The sequence below is a fragment of the Macaca mulatta genome, chromosome 13 (genome assembly GCF_049350105.2).
Source record: "Macaca mulatta isolate MMU2019108-1 chromosome 13, T2T-MMU8v2.0, whole genome shotgun sequence".
In the NCBI taxonomy this organism is placed as follows: Eukaryota; Metazoa; Chordata; class Mammalia; order Primates; family Cercopithecidae; genus Macaca; species Macaca mulatta.
The window spans coordinates 38,723,536-38,738,312 of record NC_133418.1 but is presented as its reverse complement, the minus strand read 5'-3'; the positions used below and the strand labels follow the sequence as shown (position 1 = coordinate 38,738,312).

At 53.4% G+C, this 14,777-nt stretch overlaps 1 protein-coding gene across 10 annotated transcripts; it reads right to left on the bottom strand.

Moving 5' to 3' along the window:
- Window positions 1–4,845: 4,845 nt before the first annotated feature.
- Window positions 4,846–14,355, bottom strand: SFTPB (surfactant protein B). 10 transcript variants are annotated; one of them, XR_013402665.1, is made up of 13 exons: window positions 14,063–14,355; window positions 13,826–13,960; window positions 13,392–13,519; window positions 12,848–12,919; window positions 12,359–12,484; window positions 11,567–11,755; window positions 11,260–11,349; window positions 9,652–9,835; window positions 9,337–9,470; window positions 8,018–8,098; window positions 7,433–7,524; window positions 6,350–6,442; window positions 4,846–5,677 (listed from the first exon to the last, which is right to left on the bottom strand). XR_013402665.1 is itself a non-coding variant. In XM_077959125.1 (12 exons), the coding sequence occupies exons 2-11, from the start codon at window positions 13,926–13,928 to the stop codon at window positions 7,462–7,464; spliced, it is 1,170 nt and encodes a 389-aa protein (XP_077815251.1). In that variant the 5' UTR covers window positions 13,929–13,960; window positions 14,063–14,355; the 3' UTR covers window positions 4,846–5,677; window positions 7,423–7,461. The 10 variants fall into 10 exon arrangements, 6 of the variants coding, with proteins under 6 accessions (XP_077815251.1, XP_014968256.3, XP_014968257.3 ...); XR_013402666.1 differs by having other exon boundaries at window positions 7,443–7,524; XR_013402667.1 differs by having other exon boundaries at window positions 11,591–11,755.
- Window positions 14,356–14,777: the final 422 nt, after the last annotated feature.

Below are 14,777 nucleotides of genomic sequence, written 5' to 3'. Positions count from 1 at the left end.
CTACTAAAAATGCAAAAATTAACCAGGCATGGTAGCACACCCCTGTAATCCCAGCTACTCTGGAGGCTGAGGCGAGAGAATTGCTTGAACCTGGGAGGCGGAGGCTGCAGCGAGCTGAGATTGCGCCAATGCACTCCAGCCTGGGCGACAGCGAGACTTCCTCTCAAAAAAAAAAAAAAAAAAAAAAATATATATATATATATATGTAATATATATATTTATAATATGTATTATATATAAAAAATATATTTATATATATATATATTTTTTGGGATTAGCAAAGTTTGAAAGATTGTTAATTCCCCAGTTTGGTGAGAGTGGAAAGAGGCACTTGTTTTCTGTTGGGATAGAAATTGGTATGGCTGGCACAGAAGCCCAGATTGATAATCCAGCCTCTGTTAAAAGTAAAGGTGTCAGACTGGGTGCAGTGGCTCACGTCTGTAATCCTAGCACTTTGGGAGTCCGAGACGGGCAGATCACGAGGTCGGAGATCGAGACCATCCTGGGTAACATGGTGAAACCCGGTCTCTACTGAAAATACAAAAAATTAGCCGGGCGTGGTGTCGGGCACCTGTAGTCCCAGCTACTCGGGAGGCTGAGGCAGGAGAACGGCATGAACCCGGGAGGCGGAGCTTGCATTGAGCCGAGATTGCGCCATTGTACTCCAGCCTGGGCGATGGAATGAGACTCCATCTCAAAAAAAAAAAAAAAAAAAAAAGTTAAGGTGTCCCCCCCAAATTTCACGTCTTGGAATTGATTCTAAGAAGACAGTCAGACAAAGATGTAAGTGCAAGCATTTTTATTCTTCGCAAATCATTGATAACAGTTGCTTAAAAAAAGAAAGGGCCAGCCATGGTATGTGAAGCCTGCAGTCCCAGCACTTAGGGAGGCAGAGGCAGGAGGATTGCTTGAACCCCAGAGTGATTGCACCACTGCACTCTAGCCTGGGAGACAGAGCTGTCATGTGGCAATTAGCAATAATAATAGATACTTACATTTATTGACCTGAAAAGGTTATTGTTAAATGGATAGTGTAGGTTACAAAGCAGCATGTGTAGGATGTTTCCAGTTTTGTAGATCTGCTGTATCTTTTTGTATATGTGCGCAGAAAGCTTTGGAATTATAGATAATAACGTGTTAATAATGATTATGTTGTGGATTTAAAATTTCAGTTATTCATTATGGGGACATAATGTAATAGTCTTTATTTCTCTGTAGCTGAACTCATTTTGGCTCATGAGCCCTCAAAACATATTCTTTCCATTTCGGAATAACTCGTTCCCTTCTTAATACTCAGCCTCTCTTGGCTGACTCACCACTGAATCCTCCTTCCCCTTTCCCTGGGAATGATTTACAGATTGCCCTGTGGTGAGAAGAGGCATTGGGGACTAAGCATTCCCTGGCCGTCCACGTTTCTCTGGAGTGTCTCTCGTCTTGCCTGATCATCATCTTCTTGTGCCATCGTTGCTACACATCTGATTTCTGCTCATCTCAAGATCCACTAAATCTGTCACAGATTCATCCCCAGCCATGGGCTCTTACGGGCGCACCGTCTTGTCTAGAGCCAATTCTGACTGCCTGTAGGTCTGTGGGTTGAGGTTGCTCTTCTGCAGCCACATCATGTTGGGGACACTCTCTGTGAGGCAGACCTCAGGCCAGCTGCCTACCTCCATCCCTCAGGCTAGCGTCCTCACCCTTTCTGATGTCCTGTAAGAGGCAGGCTTCTCTTAGAAGCCCACAACCTGGAAAGTAAAGAGTAAGTCCCCTCCTCTTGGGCTACTCCTGGGCTACTCCCCTCCTGGGACTTCTCTTCCCCTGCCTTCCTAAGGGCAGGGGTGCAGCATGTTGGACACTTCTCAGGGACCCTAGGAGTCTCAAGTGTAGCCACTTCCTGTCAATTCTGTCCTCCTACCAGCCGGTCAACTCTTTTTAAAAATTATTTATTTGTTTTTGAAATAGGATCTCTCTGTGTCGCCCAGGGTGGAGTGCAGTGGCATCATCACGGCTCACTGCAGCCTCGACCTCCTGGATTCAAACAATCCTCCCACCTCAGCCTCCTGAATAGCTGGGACCACAGACACATGCGATCACGCCCAGCTAATTTTTGTATCTTTTATTTTTTTTCTTCTTTTATACGGAGTTTTACTCTTGTTGCCCAGGCTGGAGTGCAGTGGTGCAATCCCCACTCACTGCAACCTCTGCCTCCCGGGTTCAAGCAATTCTCCTGTCTCAGCCTCCTGAGTAGCTGGGATTACAGGTGTGCGCCACCACATCCAGCTAATTTTGTATTTTTTTTAGTAGACGTGGTTTCACCATGTTGGTCAGGCTGGACTCGAACTCCTGACCTCAAGTGATCCACCCACCTCAGCCTCCCAAAGTGCTGGGATTACAGGTGTGAGTCACCGTGCCCAGCCAAATTTTTGTATTTTTTATAGAGATGGGGTTTTGCCATGTTGCCCAGGCAGGTCTTGAACTCCTGGGCTCAAGTGATCCTCCTACCTCAGCCTCCCAAAATCTGTTGACTCTTGACGTCCTTTTGAGTGAAGCCTCCTTTTTCACTATCAGGCACTCATTCCCACTCCTATTTTTGGGATAAACTATTAATGCCTCCCCTTCTTCAAAGATTGGCTCTTCATTGTCCCAATCAAGCTTTTTAATTTTTATTTTTTAATTTAATTTTAATATTAATTTTTAATTTAAAACATCCTTTTCTCTCAGAGAGTTGGATTTTATAATTGAAACAATGGCTTTAAAGACAGTAGTTAGCTATAGGTTTACAAATGTCTACTTAAAAGTTAAAATCCAGGAGCCAATGAGTTGTGTGTCTCATCCCTAGCCCAAGAGCAGGCTGCATAGACAGCTCTTCCTGGTGCTTGAACCGTGGAGGCTTGGAGCCAGAGGCTGCAGGGAGAGGACTGAAAAAGCCCCAAGCTCAGTGTCAAAATACACACCCTGCAATAGCTCTCTCCTGGGCTTGGTGGGATTGTGGGTGTCACGCGCGTCCCTGTGAAGAGACCACCAAACAGGCTTTGTGTGAGCAATAAAGCTTTTTTTTTTTTGAGACAGTCTCGCTCTGTAGCCCAGGCTGGAGTGTAGTGGCACGATCTTGCCTCACTTCAAGCTCCGCCTCCGAGGTTCACGCCATTCTCCTGCCTCAGCCTCCCGAGTAGCTGGGACTACAGGCGCCTGCCACCATGCCTGGTTTATTTTTTGTATTTTTAGTAGAGACAGGGTTTCACCGTGTTAGCCAGGATGGTCTCGATCTCCTGACCTCATGATCCACCTGCTTTGGCTTACCAAAGTGCTGGGATTACAGGTGTGAGCCATCGCACCCAGCCTGCAATAAAGCTATTTAATCACCTGGGTGCAGGCGGGCTGAGTCCAAAAAGAGAGTCAGCAAAGGGGTGGTGGGATTATCATTAGTTCTTTTTTTTTTTTTTTTTTTTTTTTTTTTTTTTTTTTTTTGAGACGGAGTCTCGCTCTGTCGCCCAGGCTGGAGTGCAGTGGCCAGATCTCAGCTCACTGCAAGCTCCGCCTCCCGGGTTCCCGCCATTCTCCTGCCTCAGCCTCCCGAGTAGCTGGGACCACAGGCGCCGCCACCTCGCCCGGCTAATTTTTTGTGTTTTTAGTAGAGACGGGGTTTTGCCGTGTTAGCCAGGATGGTCTCGATCTCCTGACCTTGTGATCCGCCCGTCTCGGCCTCCCAAAGTGCTGGGATTACAGGCTTGAGCCACCGCGCCTGGCCATCATTAGTTCTTATAGGTTTGGGATAGGCGGTGGAATTAGGAGCAGTTTTTTGTGGGCAGGGGGTGGATCTTACAAAGTACATTCTCAAGGGCGGAGAGAATATTACAAAGTACCTTCTTAAGTGTCGGGAGGGTGTATAGTACAAAGTACATTCGCAAGGGTGGGGGAATATCACAAGGTTCATTATTGCAAGGGTGGGGAGGGTGTATTGTCACAAAGTCAACTGATCAGTTAGGGTGGAGCGGGAACAAATCACAATGGTGGAATGTCATCAGTTAAGGCAGGAACTGGCTATTTTCACTTCTTTTGTGAATCTTCAGTTGCTTCAAGCCATCTGGATGTATAGTGCAGGGCACAGGGGATATGATGGCTTAGCTTGGGCTCAGAGGCCTGACAGTGGATAATTTCCACTCTCTTTTTGTCTGTAGTTTCTGAATTTCTTACAAGAAACATGTATAAGAAATATGACAAAAGTTATTTTATAAATAAAGGGACACTTTGAGGCTTTTCAGTCTTTAAAAAAGCTAAGGCTTATTTGGGTTTTTGTTTATTTTTAGATTTTTGGTGTCCTCACGACCTCACCTCATCCCATTGAGTAGAGACTGGGAGGGGAGAGCAGCAGCCGGAGGGCAGGCTGGGAGCCCTTGTGAGCAAGAGGAGCTGTGGATACCTGCTTCTCTGCCAAGGGAGAGAGTGAGGTAGGCCCGGGCCTACTGACTTCAGGGTGAGGCCACAGCTACTGCAGCGCTTTTTATGTATTTATTTACTGAGATGGAATCTTGCTCTGTCACCCAGGCTGGAGTGCAATGGTGTGATCTCGGCTCACTGCAACCTCCGCCTCCTGGGCTCCAGTGATTCTCCTGTGCTCAAGCGATTCTCCTGCCGTAGCCTTCTGAGTAGCTGGGATTACAGGCACGCGCCACCACACCCGGCTAATTTTTTGTATTTCTAGTAGAAACGGGGTTTCACCATGTTGGCGAGACTGGTCTTGAACTCCTGACCTCAAGTGATCCTCCTGCCTCGGCCTCCTAAGGTGCTGGGATTACAGGTGTGAGCCACCACGTCCGGCCATACTGCAGCACTTTAAAGGACGGTGTCTTTTTCTTTCTCATACAAGAGAATAGGACTTTATTAGCATTGGTGCAAGCATTGCATTACACAGGAATGGGTCCCTAGTGTGCACAACCCCAGCTGGGCTTTGAGCAGATAAATCACAGCAGAAATAGAATCGCCCTAGGACTTTCAATCAAAAGCTGGAAGTCCACCTTACAGAAAGACAAAAAGAAAACCCCTTTTTATATCTTAACAAAGCGACAGCTCTCAAGCAGCAGAGCATCTCGAGGAAGAAAGCTTGCCTGGTCGCCATCTCATCATGCCAGAGTGTGCAGTGTCCACCCTCGACCACGCCGGAGAGTTGCTGATTTTTTGAAAAAGCTTAACTTAACAATTTCTGATGTCTATCTTTTAGAGTTCTATATGTTCCCATTTTTTATTCTTCTGAATTTTGAATTACAAATAGCTGTAAAAGCCAGTCTTTGAATGCATGGGGGTGGGTGTGAGGCAGGGCCCAGCTTCTACTCCCTGTCCTGTGGAGCAGTGGCTGGTTTCTCCTGAGCCTAGCCCTGGGAGGTTGTGGTAGGCGTGGAGGCTGCAGAGCTCCTCCAGATGCTGCCCTTGCTGTGCCTCACACCAGAGAGGATGGAAGTGGCTCTGGCGTCGGATTCTGTTGAGCTGAGACAGACAAGGCTGACACAGGGCTGGGGGCCCGTGGTCCACCAGTGGAAGTGACTCCCGAGGAAGGGCGGCGAGGAGGGTGGTGTGGGATCTGAGGCTTCTTTTCAGTGTGGCAGCTGTCGAGGGCCAGGGAGCAGGGGGAAGAGCCTGGTCACCATGGTCCCAGAGCCCGTCTCACTTGGCTCTTCCTTTGCAGCTGAGGAGAATGAGGACCAGAGAGGGACTGTGCGTGTGTCCTGCCTGGGGACCCACAGCCAGGTGATAGCAGAGTTGGGTTTGAAGCCCAGGCCTCCCATTCCAACCCAATGGTCTTGCTGTTTCAGCAGGGAAGGCCGGGAGCCTGGGAGCTGGGAAAAGGTGACTGCCCGGCTCCTGGTGACTCCCCACCCCCAGGTCCCCAGCTGTCATCAGAGGGGCAAGGACACATTTAACTGGTTCCTGTGGGTCAGGTCTGAGTGGGGGAGGACCTCCCCTCCCCACTGCCTCCCACAGGGGCTTGTGATTCAGGGTTTCAGGAACAGGGCTGGCTCCCCCACCTCAGATGGAAGAAGTGGACTTGGCTGTGAACTCCAGGAAGGCAGGGCTCAGCCATGGCCCTTACCCTAGGATATGGCCTGGTCACAAGCACTCACTACATTTTTTTTTTTTTTTTTTTGAGACGGAGTCTCGCTCTGTTGCCCAGGCTGGAGTGCAGTGGCACGATCTCAGCTCACTGCAACCTCTGCCTCCCAGGTTCAAGCAGTTCTCCTCCTCAGCCTCCCAAGTAGCTGGGATTACAGGTGTGTGCCACCACATCTGGCTAATTTTTTACTTTTTTAGTAGATATGGGGTTTTGTCATGTTGGTAAGGCTGGTTTTGAACTCCTGACCTCAAGTGATCCACTCGCCTCGGTCTCCCAAAGTTCTGGGATTACAGGTGTGAGCCACTTTGCCCGGCAAAGAAATACCTTTTTTTTCTTTTCCTGAAACAGAGTTGTGCTCTGTCACCTAGGCTGGAGTGCAGTGGCACGATCTCGGCACACTGCAACCTCCGCCTCCCAGGTTCAAGTGATTCTCCTGCCTAAGCGTCCTGAGTAGCTGGGATTACGAGCGCCCACCACCATGCTCAGCTAATTTTTAAAAATATTTTTAGTATAGACGGGGTTTCGCCATGTTGGCCAGGCTAATCTCGAACTCCTGACCTGAGGTGATCCGCCTGCCTCGGCCTCCCAAAGTGCTGGGATTATAGGCGTGAGCCACCATGCCTGGCCTTACATTTTTTAAAATGAGGGAACGAATGAATAAATGACCATCATATTAGGGGCTGGCTCTGAACAGAATTGTAAAGTGGACCAAGCTTGTGCTCAGGGTCACCTTAAGCCCACGGTCGCTGTGTCCTGCCCTCTCAGGGCCATTTCCCAGCCCCCAGGCACCTGTTCACAGAGGCTGCATCTGGCCCTGCCTCCACCCCTCCGTCCTAAAGTGCTCCTCTGACTTAGAACATGACGGAGAGAATGTGCCTCAGGAGGGTGGAGTCAGATGATCACGGCCTTCCTGGCATCTGAGGGGAGATAGCTTTGGTAGCAAAGTGTGATTTTCTCTGAGCCCAGGAAACCTTGGCCTTGGTCAGAATACATTGAACCCTGAGGGCCATAGAGTCCCTGGGGCAAGCTCTGAGGGGGAGGCCTGGGACAGGGCGGGGCAGGGGGAGGGGAGTGGGGGAAGTGGGTGGGGAGCTGGGGGTTGGGTTTACCAGGGTTCTAGGGGAGGGGAGTGCTCAGGGTCCCGGAAAGGGCGTTTTCCTGATGGCGCACCAGAAGCCCTCAGGAGCCTCCAGCTGCGTGGTGAGAGGGAGGATGGAGCAGCCGGCAGGAGTAGCCGCCTCTTCCTGCTTGGGGAGCAGAAGGGCCTCCCATGCCGTGATGGTCAGGACTTGCCCCCTTCTCTCCCCGCAGCTGGGGGCCTGGACTCACCTGGACTCACCTGGACAGCTGAGTTCTCATCAGAGGTCGGGGCTGTGGATACACTGGAGAGGGCTGGACGTGGTCCCACACACCCCGAGAGCCTGTCACAGGGACAGCACCAGGGCTGAGGCCTGGGGCCCCTCGGCTCCCCACACTCAGCTCTTCCGGAAAAGAACAGCACTCATGCCACCTCCCGCCTAGCGGGTGCTCCCAGTGTGACTCTGGAGACCCCTCGGGTCACTCCCTGAGCCACAGGCCTTAGGGTTTAGAGCCTGAGGAGGTGAGATTTTAACTCTAGAACACCTACTTTGTACCCCTACCCCACCAGCACACACTGGCCAGGGAACACAGCCCCATCCCATAGTGGACATCCAGCCGCACTCCTCAGGCCGTCCCTCCCTTCCCATCCCCTTTTTCCATACTGTCATGATTTTCTACATGGAAACAGTGAGGGGTGCCTCCCAGTCTCTGGCCTATGCACCTGGGACCACCTTGGACCCAGGGGAGTGGGGCCTCTGAGGATCACGGGCCCAAAGGGTGGGGGTTCTGGGAGCCGAGGGAAGTCCTAGGACCAACTGGGAGGGGTGGATGTACCTGGCAGGTGGTGTGGGCATCCCAGTCCCTGGACACCAGGGTCAGCAGCTGGGGCGTGTGCCGAGCCACAAATTGCTTGCACTGAGGAAGGAGACACATAGCTGTGGAGGGGACCCGGGCCCTTTGCAGGACTCTCCTGTCGTGTGGTCCTGGCCTCTCCACTTCTCTGGATCACTTTAGGGCTCCCTTCTGACTCCTCCATCAGCCCTCACTGAACAGCTCTGGCTGCAGTTAAAACCCTTAACAAACCGGAGCTGGCTGAAATGGAGGACTTCCATCAGAAAAGCAGGCGATGCTGGAGACGGAGGACTGAGGCAGAGGGGTGGAATCTCAGCCACCACCCTCCTCTCCCTCCACCTCCATTTCAGTTCTAGAAGGAACCTTAATGTTCATCTGGTCCTTGATACCAGACGTGATGGGCAGCGGGGAGGCTTGGGAGTTGCTGAGCAGGGAGCACAGTGTGGACAGCTGCCTCCTAGGAAGAGCATCAACTGGCTTGCCTGAGGACAGGATCTTGCTTTAAGAAGGGAATTTCCTGTCTGGGTGCAGTGGCTCACGCCTGTAAACCCAGCACTTTGGGAGGCCAAGGCAGGCAGATCACTTGAGGTCAAGAGTTCGAGAGCAGCCTGACCAATAAGGTGAAACCTTGTCTCTACCAAAAATACAAAAATTAGCCGAGCATGATAGCACGTGCCTGTGATCCCAGCTACTTGACAGGCTGAGGCAGGAGAATCTCTTGAACCCAGAGGCAGAGGTTGCAGTGAGCCAAGATTGCGCCATTGCACTCCAGCCTGGGCAACAAGAACAAAACTCCGTCTCAAAAAAAAAAAAAAAAAAAGCAGGGGATTTCCTGTCATTGACTGAGTATTGGCAGGGGCCCTAGGACCTTCAAGCCCAACCCTCTCCTTTTGCAGATGGGTTTGTCCTGAGTGAGTTAAACCTTGAGGAGTGTGGGAGCAGTAATGGGATCAGGACCCTGGAGAGAAGGCCAGTCCCTTTCCTGGCTCGAGCTGGCCCTGGCATTACTCATTTCCTAGTAGATAACCAGGCCTCTGAAGGCTTGCCTGGTGCTCACTCAGCCCGTGAAGGGGGCCTGCTGGTCTCTGGAGCCCACAGCCCTTTGTCCAGAGGCGACTCCTAACCCTTAACAGGCTCTGCCCTAACTTACAGTCCCACCATTGTCTGCCCTACATCCTGCCTGCCTGTCTGCACTCCATTCTCACCCATCCTATGTGTCTCTGGCTGCAAAGCCTTTCCTGGGCTCAGGCTTCCACCTTGAACAGGCGCTGACCACAAGTCCCCATGTGCCTGCCCTGTACCTTTTCCCTGTCCAGCCAAGAGCTGACACAGGCCTGGAGCAGTGCCTGTGGTATGGCCTGCTCGCTGCTGTTCCTGGCCTGGGTGGTCACAGACATGCAGAGGCGGCACTCAGAGTCTTGCGGCAGCCATTCTCCTGTGGGCGACCCCAGAGACGTGAGCGTTAGGGGGAAAGCAGGCAAGGCCACCCTGAAGAGGCGTTCGGTTTCTGTCCTTGGTGCATTGCAGCGGGATCAGAGAGGGAGAGCATCATGCAGGGGCAGGGTAGGGGGAGGAGGAGAGCAGGCTTTGGGCTAAGGAGGGGGCAGTGGGTTCACCTGGGCCAGTGCTGTCATCCATGGAGCACCGGAGGACGAGGCCGCAGACCAGCTGGGGCAGCATGCGGCCCAGCAGCATGTCGAGCAGGATGACAGAGTAGCGTTCAGCCAGGCACTGGCAGATGCCACCCGCCACCAGGGGTACCACGCGGCACACCTGGGCCACTGCCACAGCTAGCACACCCTGGGGTGGGGGCGGAGAGAAGCCAGCATGGGGTCTTCACTTGGCAAGCCTCCACTCTCTGCCCAGCACCCAGCTAGGCACTTCCTACACATTCCCTCATTCTCTTCTAGAAGGGAGGGCAAGACTATTCACAAATAAGGACACTGGGGATCAGAGAGTCCAAGGGATGCAGGGGACTCACACAGAGTTGCTGAGTGTAGGAGCCAGCTTCAGACCTACGTCTGGTCCCAAAGGCTGTGGCCCACAGCTAGTGACTCTCAGACTGATATGCTGGACCTGACTTTCCCCCAAGGCTTGAGATTCAGCTGCTTGCCTGACTCTCCTCTCCTGCACTTTACACAGGCATCTTGAACTCAACATGGCCAGGAGGGAGCTCTTTTTTCCTGCTCAAACCCGTTTCTTGTTGAGTCTCCCCATCTCAGCTGCTGGTATTACAGAGGGTTGGTTGCTCTGGCCAGTCTATAAAAGTCACTGTGGAGTCCTCCCTGGTCCTCACACTCCAGCATCCATGCCCAAGTGCAGCGGGCCCGCCTCCCAAATGCGTCCCCAGACCAGCCCTCAGCTCCGTCCCTGTCCCATCACCTCTCACTGTGATCTCTGCAGTCATCTTTCTTTTTTTCTTTTTTCTTTTTTTTTGAGACAGAGTCTTGCTCTGTCACCCAGGCTGGAGTGCAGTGGTGCAATCTCGGCTCACTGCAACTTCTGCCTCCTGGGTTCAAGTGATTCTCCTGCCTCAGCCTCCCGAGTAGCTGGAACTACAGGCACCTGCCACCATATCTGGCTAATTTTTGTATTTTTAGTAGAGACGGGGTTTTGCCATGTTGCTGGAGCTGGTCTCCTGGGCTCACATGAACCACCTGCCTCAGCAGGAACCTCACCTGCTACCTTGAGTCTGCAGTGGCCCATGCGACCCCATCTGGGAAAGGCTGAGAGGGGAGGGCCTTTCCTCATTTGGGCTCCATTTTGGGGCAAGGTAGCCCTGGGCTGGTGGGGCCATTGGACAACAGCTACTGCAGGTCTGGAAGACTCCAAACTGGACTCAGGCAGAGATGGGGAATCTGTCTGTGGAAATTTCCCTCTTGAAAGATCAAAGCAACTTTTCTACAGGGACCTCTGGGGATCCTTCTCCATCAGTTGGTGAGCTGCTGGAGGACAAAGCTGCATCTTGTCCATTTTTGTACTTTGGCACCTGGTGTGGCACCTCCATACAGGGGGAGCTTAATGTTTGTTGCATGAACTGTAGGCCTGGTACCTACCAGGCCTGAGCCTGAGCCCCAGGGTCCCTGGGTGGGGGCAATGCACAAACGGTTCTCTCCCCTCCTAACTTCTGGCAGCCAGCTGGGCCCTGATGGGGGTGTGAGTTGGGAGGGAGGTGGGAGCTGCAGGGGACCCTCCTGGGCTCTGTGTGGCCTTGGATGCCTCACCTTGGGAATCATGGCTTGGATCCGCTTGATCAGAGCCTTGCAGAGCCAGCAGTAGGGGAGAGGAATGGGGAATTGCTGCTCAGAGAGATCCTGGGGAGAGAATCCGGTGGAGGCCAGGCTGGGTGCTGGGAGAAGAGTCCTCCAGGCTCTCCTCCCCTCCCTTTCTCTCCCTCCTCCCTTAGGCCCTGCCTGGAGCTTCCCGTCACCTTCCCGGCTCTGCCTCTTCCAGGGCCCAGTGCTCATGGGCTTCAGAGGTGGCTCTAGCCCTCCGGATCCCCACTTAACTGGCTGTGGGGGCCTCCCTCACCTGTGTGTGAGGCCCAGGCCTCACCTGGAGGGCCCCGGGCAGCACGGGGAGGACCAGCTTGTCCGGCAGAGGGTCTGGCAGAGGGTCCCACAGAGGTTCGGGCAGGGGGTCTGACATCCCTGACTCCTGCTCTGGCTCTGGCTGCCGGGATTTGCACAGGCCCAGGTGCATACAGATGCCCTTTGAGTCCTGGGGCACAGCACAGGGTGGGAGTGTTAGGCTATGGGAGGGAAGCCCACCCCTGTTCATGCTGGCCCAAGGGCTCAGGGACCAGGACCACTGGAATGGGAGGAAACAGGCCTAGTGGGGGTGCTGTGCTTTAGAACTCTATGTGGGGAGACAAAAGGCAAAGATGGGGCTGTGTGGGGACTTTAAGGGAGGTGGCCGGGATTGCATGTGAATGAGCATGAGCATATATGTGAGCATGAGTAAGTGTGTAAGCATGTGTGTGAGAGTGAGAGTGTAAGAGTGTGTGAGCGTGCAAGCCCACCTATGAACCTGAACCTGGGAGGCTGTGGTCGGGTGCATGGCTGAAGGGCACTTAGTTTCCTGGGCCCTTTGTGGGCAGAGTGTGTGTGTGTGTGTGTGTGTGTGACCAGCTGGGGTGCTGTGTGTGTGCTGTGTGTGTATGTATGTGTCTGACTGGCTGGGGTGCTGTGTGTGTGTATGTGTCTGGATGGGGTGCTGTGTGTGTGTGTCCACCCGGCTGGGGTGCTATGTGTATAACTCCCCATGGGTGGTCACAGGGGCCTGCGTGGGGAGGCAGGCAGGAGGTGAGCTTGCAGCCCTCACAATCTGGTTCTGGAAGTAGTCGATGACCAGGGGGAAGTAGTCGTCGAGTACTTGGTTGCACTGGGGCATGAACAGCTTCAAGGGGAGGACGTTGCACTCCTGCTCCAGAAACTTCCGCATCGTGTCCTGGGAGGCCAGAGCGGGCTGTCAGCTGGGCCTCTCTGAGGTCTATGCCACCCAAGTCCCTGGATACAAGGCCCCACCAGGGCAGACCTACCCCTATTCCCCCAGGGCACTGGAGTTCAAGAGTTTCATGGAGTTAAGTAGTTGGGCACATGTAGGGGCCCTTCCCCTCAGGAAGGACCATCTCTGGCTGTGCTGTTGAGCTCAGGGCCAGGACCTACTCCCAGCCAGGAGGAGCTGGGAGTTCTCAGGCACCCAGGCCTCCTCCTCAGCCTGGAAATGGCCCCTTTAGGGGGCTCACCTCTTCCCTGCTCTGTCCCTCATCTCTTGGGCCCCAATCTTCATCCAGGATCTGGGCCTCATTACCTGGAAAATGGACTCCTTGGCCATCTTGTTAAGGATGTGGACGATGTCCTCACACTCTTGGCATAGGTCATCCTGGGGAGGGAGGGGGCCCCCAGGTGGAGGACACATGAGTGGGGGGTAGGCTCCCAGCTCCAATGGGGAGGCTCTCTCAGGCAGAGGCCAACAGAGCACTCCAAGGCACCAGCGGCTGCCCACCAGCCCATCTTGTCCCAACTCATCCATTCCATTTTATTCATCCCATCCCATCCATCTCTTCTATTCATCCATCCCAATCCATCCATTGTTATTCTGTCATCCCATCCCATCCCATCCCATCCTATCCCATCCCATCCCATCCCATCCCATTCATCCGACTCCATCTATTCTATGTCATCGTATCCCATCACATCCATCCCATTCCATTTCATCCTATCTCATTTCATCTCATCCCATTCCATCTCAACCATCCCTTAGGGGGGCTCCACTCCCCTCCTGTCCATTCAGAGCCCACCCAGCACCCTTCATCTCAGACCCCCAGTTGTTGTGCATCCTTGGTGGTACTCACGGCTCCCACATGTCCCCAGACTTCTTGTAAGCAGTGCCCTAGGGCTCTGCACTGCAATGCTTGCTCCAGGCTTTGGCACCAGAACTCAGGGCCCTGGGCACAGGCCAAGGATGAGGTGGTCCAGGCAGCTGCGGTTCGGGGCCAGACCTTAGTCAGGATCCAGGCTACATACCTGGCATCCTGATTTCACCCAATCTCTAGACCCAATTTTGCTGGGAGTGCGAGGCCATTAAACATGTGGGTGTCAGACAGCTCTGGGTTCCACCTGCTCCCGGACCCACCAGCTGTGTGACCTTGGATAAGCTCTGAACCCTCTCTGAGCCCCAGCTGCCTTGTCTTTAAAATGAGGACAGACTTGGGATAATGCCTAGCACAGAGCAGTGCTCAGTGAGTGGTGGAGCTGCCTAGGACAGGGGAGGCTGGGGCAGACTCACCAGTGCCTGGGCCACAGAGCGTGGGCAGCAGCAGCAGCAGCCACTGCAGCAGGTGTGACTTGGCCATGGTACCTCTGCAGCCTGGATACCCTGCTTGGGGCATGGCCCCTTATAGCTGGGCGGGGCATAGGGGCTCTGTGGGAGTGGCAGCGACCTCAGTGTTTGTCTTTGCTCTGGAGAGCCCTTCAGGTGCTTGATCCCACCTTTTCCCAGCAGGGACGCTCCTGCCTGCCTTACCACCTGTCCTGGCTGATGGCCTGTTCCTGCTTCCTTTGCTCCCTGCCCGGACTCCCATGTTGCTGGACTTGTGTCTTCCTCCAACCAGGGGCTTTCAAGCCTCCATACCTGGTCTCACCTCTCCAGGCCGTGGGAGGGAAGCTGAGGAGGGTGGGGGGCCTCTGGTTGGGGGCAGCCTTGGTGTTCCCCTCCCATCCCCTCCCGGGGCCTCTGGGGCCCCCTCTACTCTTGAGCAATGCTCTTGAGAGCTTCCTGCCTGGCTCTTAACCCAGGCTCTTAACCCCTGGAAGGGCAGACCTAGGACACTCTCACCTCCTCCTTACCTTTGCCTCTGGAAAAATCTTCTGGTTCTATGGACATAAGATTTGCGTTAGTCAGAAGAATATTTACATAAAACAGAAAACAAAATACCCTGAGTCAGAGACAAGATTTCTGTGCCCCTGGAGTGGCTCCCAGACAGCCCTATACAGGAAGTACTGCCCATGGACCCTGGGGACTCCTTCAGGGTAGGGGCTGGGGCATAGCTGCGATGGTTCAGCAGAAAGAAACTGTCCTCTGCAGCTGCAGGGGCTCTCAGGCAGGGCCCCCACTGGCAGAGCATACTGGAGAAAAAGCTCACAGACTGAGGGAGACAGAGGATATTTTGAGTGGAAGAAAGAGAAAGTTAGCACATTGCTATCACCCCAGCTGTTGTGATCAGTTTATCTGATCTCTG